Genomic DNA, 9264 nt, shown 5'->3' on the forward strand with positions numbered 1-9264 from the left:
ATTAATTATTATTATACTATTATAGTTCAATGATTAAAATCTTATAATTCTTATGCGTAAACTATTTTTTAAGATTTGTGACATTAAAAAAATTCAATGAATAAATGTTTCTGAATTTGTGTGATCGTTTTTAGTAATATTTTACAACAAATAAAAAAATTGTACTTTTTGATTTTTCCTAAAATTTTTTTGATTATCAAGTTGAAAATGATTTTCAAAACAACGAGTTTGACTCACTGAATTGCTTATTGACTACTGCAACAATAAGTAATTGTACATTCAAGGATGTAATTTTAAATTTATATTTTTCTTAGTGTTTTCATTTTCTCACTTAGCTACAAACGCATAACGAAACCAAATACTAGTGCTATGGAAAATAAATTAGCAATATTCTGAAGTATTATCTGGCGGGTTTGTCTGCATGTGCTAATGTGTAAGTTTAATTTACAATTTGTATAATTTAAGAATATAAGAATTAAACATTATTTACATTTTATTTTCCTGTAGAATACCATCAAAGAACAAGAAACTGTAATACAAGAAAATGTAGGTATTAGTCAAGAACTTTAATTTTACGGGTTACAAAATCAAATTTATTATTTTTAACGGATTCTTAACACTTTTTAATCTTTTAACATTTGACCGATAATTTGATGGACTTAAGTACATTACGTCGTTTATTTATTTCGTTGAATTTTGATTTCCACAGCCTCTTCTTATCTTCAAAATTTTTTGAAGTTTATAGCAATATTTGACGCGCAGACAGACACAAAAATGTGATGTGCAAATAAAATATAATTTATAATACTTTATTTTTAACAATGAAAAATTGAGCTTTTTTACAATACAATGTCCGCTATGGCGTAACATCAAGTGCATAAATAATAATTTATTTGTTAGAATGTTTGGCAAATATTTACACTTAAATTATTTATATATGTTACCAATCTTGATTTTTACTGAGATTCTTGGTGTTTTTTTATTTACAAGAAACTATAGAAAATGCCAGGTACTATTAAGATTTTTTTCCGACTTTTGAACAAAAAAGAAATAAAATATTTGATTGTAGGTACTAATATATCTTTCTTAACACGATGAAAATCGCCATTATCGGTGCAGGGAAGGCAGGATTGTGCGCTGGAAAACACTGTTTAAAAGAAAACATCTCTTTTGATATCTTTGAACAAACTGGAAATTTGGGAGGAACATGGTTTTACACTGATTTAGTAGGTCACGATGAAAATGGGGCACCAATTCATACTTCTATGTACAAGGGTCTAAGGTCGGTGTTTTTAAACTTTTAAACGTAGAGAGGTCACACTTATTTATCAACAGAACGAACTTGCCGAAGGAATTGATGACCTTCGAGGATTTTCCATATCCCAAACAAATTCGTTCTTATTTATTACAAGAAGAAGTTCTAGATTACGTTCGAAACTATTCGAAAAAATTCCACATCAATCCCCATATCAAAGTATTAATGAATTGTCACAAGGAGTGATTGTTAAATAGAAAATTTCAGTACTTTAAGCGCGTGATCTGGATTGAGCGTCAAAATTTTTTATGGTCTGTTCATTACGAAGATGTTAAAAATAAACAGAAAGAGATGGAGCATTACGACGCTGTTATTATTTGTAATGGTCACTACAGCGATCCCTTCATTCCTGATATTCCAGGAATTGAGAGTTTTTCAGGAAAAGTTAAACACAGTCACGATTACAGAACACCTGAACCTTACGCAAATAAAAAAGTTTTGATCCTTGGTTCAGGTCCTTCAGGATTAGAAATTTCGCAGCAAATTTCCAACGTGGCCACGAAAGTCTAACCATATTTCATATAAAATGAAATGTTATAATTTTTTTGTAGGTATTCATTAGTCACAGATCGAAAGATGCTCTACCAGTTTCTGATGCTTTGTATCAGAAATGTTTAGTTAAAGAATTCGTCGAAAACAGGGCAATTTTTGAAGACGGCACGAGCGAAGAAATTGATGATGTTGTCTTCTGCACTGGTTACAATTACAATTTTCCTTTTTTATCAAAACGCTGCGGAGTCAAAATTACCAATAATTACGTCCATCCATTGTATAAACAAATTATTAGCATCGAAAATCCTACGTTAGCTTTTATTGGGATTCCATTCAAAGCATGTCCTTGTCCACTGTTCGACATACAGGTAAAGAAAAATATATAATTTTTAGTAGTTGCCTACTATGAGACATCTTTTTTTAAAAATCACATTTTTTTTAATTTGAGTATTTTTTATCAGGGATGAACGTTTTCTGAAGGAGACATATATCTATTTTCATTAGGAAAATGGAGTAACGATTCGAATTTGCATTTTAGTTTAAAGAGTAATTGTGTCCCCAAATAACTATAATTTGTCGTAATTATGAGACTATTTTAATAACAGGTGACTTTAATTTACCTGACATGAAGTGGCTGCAAACTAGCAAACAATTTTTTTAAGTTATCTTATAGTAACTCACTTGGAACATTTTCCTCTTTTTTTAAAATTAGATCATTCTTCACTTTACCACATAATGTTTTCTACCCAAGTCATCAAATCAAAAATTTTCTGTAATAAGAACATTTATTAACTTCGTCAAAATGCGCTCTTTGCTTTCTGAGGTTGATTGAAGATCTTTGTTGCTATACAATTTATGGAAGAAAATGCGTTACAATTTAAAAACTCTTTACTTCAAACTTAGCTTCAGTGTTCCAATCACAAGAGAATAATGAATGTTTTTAAACTATGGTTGTCGTTCGATTTTTAAACACTTAAACTCAGAAATTCATTATGACAAAAATATCGTGGAACCCATTCTAAAGATGATTATAACATTTATAAACAATACAGAGAGGGGGGGCAGCATTCTAAGAGTGTTGATAAATTAATTACAAAAATAAATAAAAAAATAAAAGTTATACCGTTAATACATATTATCGTTATCAACTTACTTATTTTAAATGGGAAGCTGTTTTTACTGCCTTTTTGAATTACCCGTGTTATTTTAAGAGAATTTTTTTAAGCTTTTTTATATCTACGTTTAGTCGTTTTCGAGACATTTAGGAATTATTGAAAATTTTTAGATTTGCGTTTTTAACTTCAAAAATCGATAACTCTGCCGTTTTTAAAAAGTTTGAAATCATTCTTAGCTCATTTCAAAGAGAAGGTTTAAATCTTTTTCTTAGTGTTTTCCAATTTATAAAAAAGTTAGCAAACCCAAAATTTATAAGATTAAGTTTGCAGAACTTAAAAAACTCATAACTCTAAACTTTCAAATAATATGCCACAATTTTTATTTGACTAAATGGTAGAGAATTTAATTCAGCATTGATTAGTATTAACATTTCGTATACTTATGTATGTTTAACAATTTTCAAGTTATACGAACTTTGTGTTGGTAATGAAAAATTTATTCACTTAATAGCCATAACTCTTTTTGCATAGGTTGTCATGAAAATGTCATTAAAAATAAGATTTTTTTAAATTTAAATTCAATTAATTTATTTTGTTTAAACGGAAAAAGAACCAAAATTTTGAATAGAACTTATTTTTTATTCAATGAGAAATGTTTTTTGACAATCTGTGCAAAAATATTTGTGGTTAGTAAAGAATTTCCGACAATGTCAAGTAAAACCAACATAACTTGAAAATTATCACATAGGATAATCACAAGGATAATACAGATCCTTACAGAATTAAATTTTTTTTTCCACCTAGTGAAATAAAATTGAGGTATTTTACTTGAAACAATTGACTTATCCGGTTTCTAGAACGAGTTATTGTTAGATAAATTTTATCGGGTCCATAATTTCTATAGAAACATCATCCAGGTCATCTCTACCTTAGCAACTATCCAACCGATAAAATTTATTTAACGATAACTCGTTCTAGAAACCGGGGTATAGTTCATGTTGTCCAAAAATAACTTTAAAATTTTCGAGCTCGTAAGTTTTTTCCAATTTTGAACACAGTAAAGGAAAGATAGAAGCAAAATAATTCTAAATATTTCAAAAAAGCTAAATTTAGAGATAGGAAATGCTGATGAAAATCTCCTTGAAATAACTCGAGTTATCTAAAAGCGCAGCAAAAAACATAGTGTCTTGCAATTTAAAATAAGCAACATGAATCAGGACCTATGGCTGTGCACCAATACTTCTAATGTTTAGACGGAATAGTGTCCGTTTTTCGAGCACCACCATGGGGACTTCAGTTATTATACAAGATACGCGGTCGCTTAAATTGGGACAAAGTTGCACATTTTTATGCTGAATAATTATCTCAAAGAAAATTTGATGAGTCATTTTTAGTTTTTGAATCGTTGAGAAAAATCAAAATTTTGTAGTTTTTGTTTTTAATTTTTTAAGCGAAAACCAAAAGAAGTAGTTTTTAAGTTGGACATTCTTCAGGCATTTTTTACAAGAAATCTAAATCTGTCAATGTCGTTTCAAAGACGTTCTTGATGTCCTCACTTCATCAGAGTTACAATGCTTTTTTTAAGTCTTTTTGTTCCAGAACTCCACCCACGCTATTGTTATAGAAATTCATAATAAATTATTGGCAATACAGAACAGTGGTGCATTTTTTAAAAAAGCTTTAACTTGTAAAAAAACAGTGTTTTATATAGGTTCCTAAAAAATGTCTCAATAAGTTTTTCTTTAGGTTAGATTCGTTTTGGCGTCACTTACTGGTCATTTCAAACTACCAAAAAAAGATGTAATGTTAAAAGAACTAGTTGAGGAAGAAAAACGGAAACCTGGTCCACCTAGCTCACAATACCATCAACTGGGAGGAGCGCAAGGAAGTTATTTTGATAATTTGGCCGAAACAGCAAAAATAAGAAAAATACCTCCGGTGATACAAAAATTGTATCTGAGGGTTATCAGTAACCGAAATTTAAACGACTGTTTTAAAATTATCGATGATCACAATTGGGTACAAATATAGTAATAGAAACTACTTAAAAAATAAATTTTAGTCAAAAGCAAAGTTTAGTTGTAGCGGTACTGGATGCAAATAAATCGGCACCTAAATGCCATTGTATCAGCATCGTGTTCCAGTGAATGGAAAATTAATTCAAGAAAACAGCTCGAGTGCACATTTCCGAGTTCGTATTTCAAATTATCGCTGGATCTGACATGTACAACACCTGCTCGACGTGCTTATAGAGAGCGGGTGCGATACTCCCATGGTGTTGTTGTCTCCTAGTTCGCACTCGAAACGAATTGAATGCACATTTGCACATCTCCATGTCGTGACATTCGCTTCGACTAATCGAGTTTGCACTTTGGTGAAAACTCACTATTTTGACAGCTTTGTTTGTCGATAAGAGACGGTGGGAAAGACGTTGTTGCTTCTCCGCTCTTTTTGTCAAGATACAACACCAATGTAGCTATGCAGGTGTAAAATTACCGTTACTAAGTGAAGGTTAATTAAAGAAACCTTTCTGATCTCACAATTCTTGACGAAAAAATACTCCTGCATGTTTGCCATTGCTAATTGCTTTAAGTCAAGTAAACGTCGGGTTCTTAATCAGATTTAATTGTACACACAATTATTCCAAACAAATAAACTAACACACTTTGGAACCACTTGGATTGCTATCAACAAATTTGTATCTATTCTGCTTGAGAAGTCACGATTTGGTACATTTTTCTAAAGATCAATCTTCTGTTGCTCCTTACACAGACGTCAAGCAGTCTATCCGTGCTTGTAATTCAAACTGAAAAACTGAAGAAAATATTTTTTTTTCAAACTCAAATCTAGAAAATATTTTTATGCACGCTTTCTATGTCTCAAGAAGAATCCCTAGAGCAAGCTTTCCATTTTTTTTAAATTATGACTAACTACTTCCAAAAACTCAAGAAAATCGATTTTTTTAAGGTCGCTCTAAAAAGGTTTTATGCACTTCTCTATGCCTCTATAGGATCCTTACTTAAAAATGTCAATAAGCTGCATTTTAAATTTTTCATTTTTTCGTTTTTTTACTGAGATTTTGGTCGATTTTTTGTACCTAGGCAACGGCGCCGATTACAAAGGTATTTTTAGTTTTTAAAAAAAACACCTATAGCTCGAAAACTAGAAGTGCCAGAACAAAAAGATTAAAAATTTAACACATTTTGAGGCACATTTTTGTTGTACGTTATCCGAATGGCGTAATTAATTTTTTAAGAAAGATCTATTATTTCCGAACAATTTTTGTACCGGTCTTGGTTTTGGAATAAAAAAATAATTCAAATCGATAGCAAAAGAATATAATTTTTTGAATTTAATAATTTGTAAAAATAATATCAGAATAAAAAATCAGTGCAAAAAGAATGACAAATACATACAATTGAATTGTCTTAGCCTATAAAAATTGTACACAGTTACAATTACCTAATTTAATTTTTCTTGAATAGAATTGTCGCAAAAACCGATTCGAAAACGTTTGCGATTGCAAGGATTGTTTTTTTTTCAGTGAGTTAATTTTTTGTGGGCTTTTTTACAGTTAGGCTTTTATTTATAATATGTATAAGTTTTTTTTAAATGAGTTTTTTTCTTTGTAGGTTTTTTCAGTCTGTTTTTTTCGTGTATTTTTTGATTGTAGTAATAAAGCGATCAGTAACAAATTCAATTTTGTTCAGTAAAAAATAATAAATGATCAGTATTTAATTAATTTTTGCACAGTAAAAATAATAAACGATCAGTATTTTTGTACAGTAAAAAATTTAAAAGAGTAGTAAACCACGCACTGTATTTTATTAAAATTTTCCCTACAAAAAAATCGTATATACACGGTATCTAGTTTCAGTTTGCACAGTTTAAATAATAAACGCTCAGTAGCTACTCGTTGCTTCCAGGCTGGGGCTTCGCCCCAGCGACCTAGAAAAAAACATACCCTCGAACGATTAAACTCGAAAACGTAAAACTCGAAATGTGGAAATCTACACTCTCTAGTTTTGAGATGCTATTATTTACTGTGCATTTATTATTTCTACTGTACAATTATTATTTTTACTGTGCATGTATTATTTATTTGACTGTGCATTTATTATTTTTACTGATGAAAAATACTTGTCGTTTAAATAAAATACTGTGCATTTAATTTGTACCCTTTTTCAATGTGATCTTTATTCCGTGTGGGTATTTATCTTGTGAGCTTTTTTTTGCGCATTTTTAGTGTGGGATTATTTCATGGATTTCATGAGTATTATACTAGATTTTTATATTTAGAATTTTAAAAGTTTAAACTTGGCCGAGATTTTCAATAATTTTAAACGACTTTTTCTCAAAAACTATTTATTCTACAGCACTATGTTTTAGATCTAGAGCATATCTAGAAAATCATATATGAAATGATTTAGAGCTCGTCGAAAATTTTTAAGATTTTCGATTCAAACAAACCTTCAAAAACTTTAAAAAAACAGTATTAATTAAAGTGGATCCAATAACGCCTTATGCACGTTTCAATGTCTTGGAACCCCTTAAAGCTCTTAAAAGTACAAGAAAACGCCAATTGATTTGGGTTTAACAAGTTTAAAAAGTTTAAAAAGTTTAAGATTTTTTTATTGACGAGATTTTGTTTGATTTTTTTCAATAATAATAGTTTCTCTTGTAGGTGCTAATAATGTTGTTGTTTATTCCATAGATACGAGTAAAGGTAGTAGTACAACTTTAATAATAGTATTTTATTATACGAGTTTTATAAGTCGTTCTATTGTGCCACGAATGATTTTGGAGCACGACGAAGGAGTGCTCAATTAGAATGAGTGCCACAATCAAGTCTTATAAAACGAGTCTAATATACTATTTATTCGACTTTCTAGTTGTATTGTTTGTTTTGTTGGTCGTGGTCGAATTGGTTCCCAATAATCTTTATAAGTATAATTCTGTAAAAGGTGATGGTCGAATTGGTTCCCGGGTGATGGTCGAATTGGCTTCCGCATCAGCAGGTAGATAAAAAGGATTAGGCGAAATATATGTTAATATTTTAGATTTAAAGCTGGTAGAAATGATCAAATAATTATTTTCTTGGCACAAAATCCAACAACAAATTTTATTTATTCATGGCTAACTGGTTATTTAAAAAAAAAGAGAATGTAATTTTTTAAGCCCAATGCTCTCCTGTAAATTTCGTAAAATGTTTCGTCAAGTAATGACTATTCAGACATCTCACACGATGACGTTGCGTTCGTTAATATGTGTATTAATACTATTAAAGCATCAAAATGGAGACAAATTACAAAAATAATTTTAACATTTTTCGACATAGTACCCATTAAGTTCTATGCGCCTTCTCCATCGTTTTGGAAGTACTTGAATACTCAAAGAAATATTTATCCACAGCCTTTAAATTGTTAAAATACGATTTGTTTTTGAACGTTTTTGAACTTGTAAATTTGTTCATACACTTACAAACGCCATTTCTGTGATCATAATACTTTAATCTGTTTATCTGACCTACCTGACCGACGGGAACCAATTCGACCATCCTCGGGAACCAATTCGACTATAATTAGAGAGGATTACAGAATTTGGGAACCAATTCGACTCGTCCCGTTTTGTTTAATTTTTAATTATCAAAATCTGTTCAAAGTAATTCCTCTTAATTTTTATAATTATTTGGGCTTTATTCAATAAACGACTTGACGCTGTTGACACACTAAATTACAGTGATGACTGATGACACCCAGCCCAGCAGTGCCAATACAACTCTTAAAAATTTGCTAAATGGAGTTGCACAAATTTGTCTAGAGAACTGCTAACAAAAACAAAAATAAGTTAAAGTGTTGATAACTTGAAAACTACATGTTACAAATTTTTTATCTCTCCGTAAAAACTCGGAGCCACTTCAGTGGCTCACACAAAAGCTGTTTATTTTCTCACAAAAAATTATAACTCGAAAACTTAAAGTCCTAGAACAAAATTGTTTGTTTTAGCGAATTTTACGGGATATCATTTATGATATTCATTCCAATTCAATAGAATAGCAACAGCGCATTTTCTCTAAGTATTAGTTGTTACAAATTATTCATGCACCTCAAAGAAGTAATAACTAGTGTCTTATGTAATTTATAGTTTCAATAATAGATCTATAATAATCAATAACTATTTTATTTTTTTATCAACGTTATGGCATGTTTGCATTTCCGTACATAGTTTAGAAACAGAGAGTACATTATTACATAGTTTTTTACAAAATTTAAGTTTTTGAAAATGTTTGCTTATCATCCTAATGAACAATTTCAGTAAGCCTACATTTTCAACGAATTTAAA

General features: G+C 30.0%; 1 protein-coding gene across 4 annotated transcripts; it reads left to right on the plus strand.

Moving 5' to 3' along the window:
• Positions 1-320: 320 nt before the first annotated feature.
• On the plus strand, positions 321-8747 carry LOC107398340 (senecionine N-oxygenase-like). 4 transcript variants are annotated; one of them, XM_064355636.1, is made up of 8 exons: positions 327-433; positions 508-546; positions 1070-1282; positions 1336-1474; positions 1523-1819; positions 1867-2175; positions 4669-4952; positions 5002-8747. In XM_064355636.1, exons 3-8 carry the CDS (start codon positions 1095-1097, stop codon positions 5024-5026), a joined length of 1242 nt encoding a protein of 413 aa, XP_064211706.1. In that variant the 5' UTR covers positions 327-433; positions 508-546; positions 1070-1094; the 3' UTR covers positions 5027-8747. The 4 variants fall into 4 exon arrangements, with proteins under 4 accessions (XP_064211705.1, XP_064211707.1, XP_064211708.1 ...); XM_064355635.1 differs by lacking the exon at positions 508-546 and having other exon boundaries at positions 321-433; XM_064355637.1 differs by lacking the exon at positions 508-546 and having other exon boundaries at positions 321-433; positions 4669-8747.
• The last annotated feature ends 517 nt before the right edge of the window (positions 8748-9264 follow it).

The sequence above is a fragment of the Tribolium castaneum genome, chromosome 3 (assembly GCF_031307605.1).
Source record: "Tribolium castaneum strain GA2 chromosome 3, icTriCast1.1, whole genome shotgun sequence".
NCBI classification, from domain to species: domain Eukaryota; kingdom Metazoa; phylum Arthropoda; class Insecta; order Coleoptera; family Tenebrionidae; genus Tribolium; species Tribolium castaneum.

Coding starts and splice junctions, on each gene's coding strand:
- LOC107398340 (XM_064355635.1), top strand. CDS start 1,095: ATGAAAATCGCCATTATCGGTGCAGGGAAGGCAGGATTGTGCGCTGGA. Junction 1,283..1,335: donor TCTATGTACAAGGGTCTAAG/GTCGGTGTTTTT, acceptor ATTTATCAACAG/AACGAACTTGCCGAAGGAAT. Junction 1,820..1,866: donor TTTCCAACGTGGCCACGAAA/GTCTAACCATAT, acceptor ATTTTTTTGTAG/GTATTCATTAGTCACAGATC.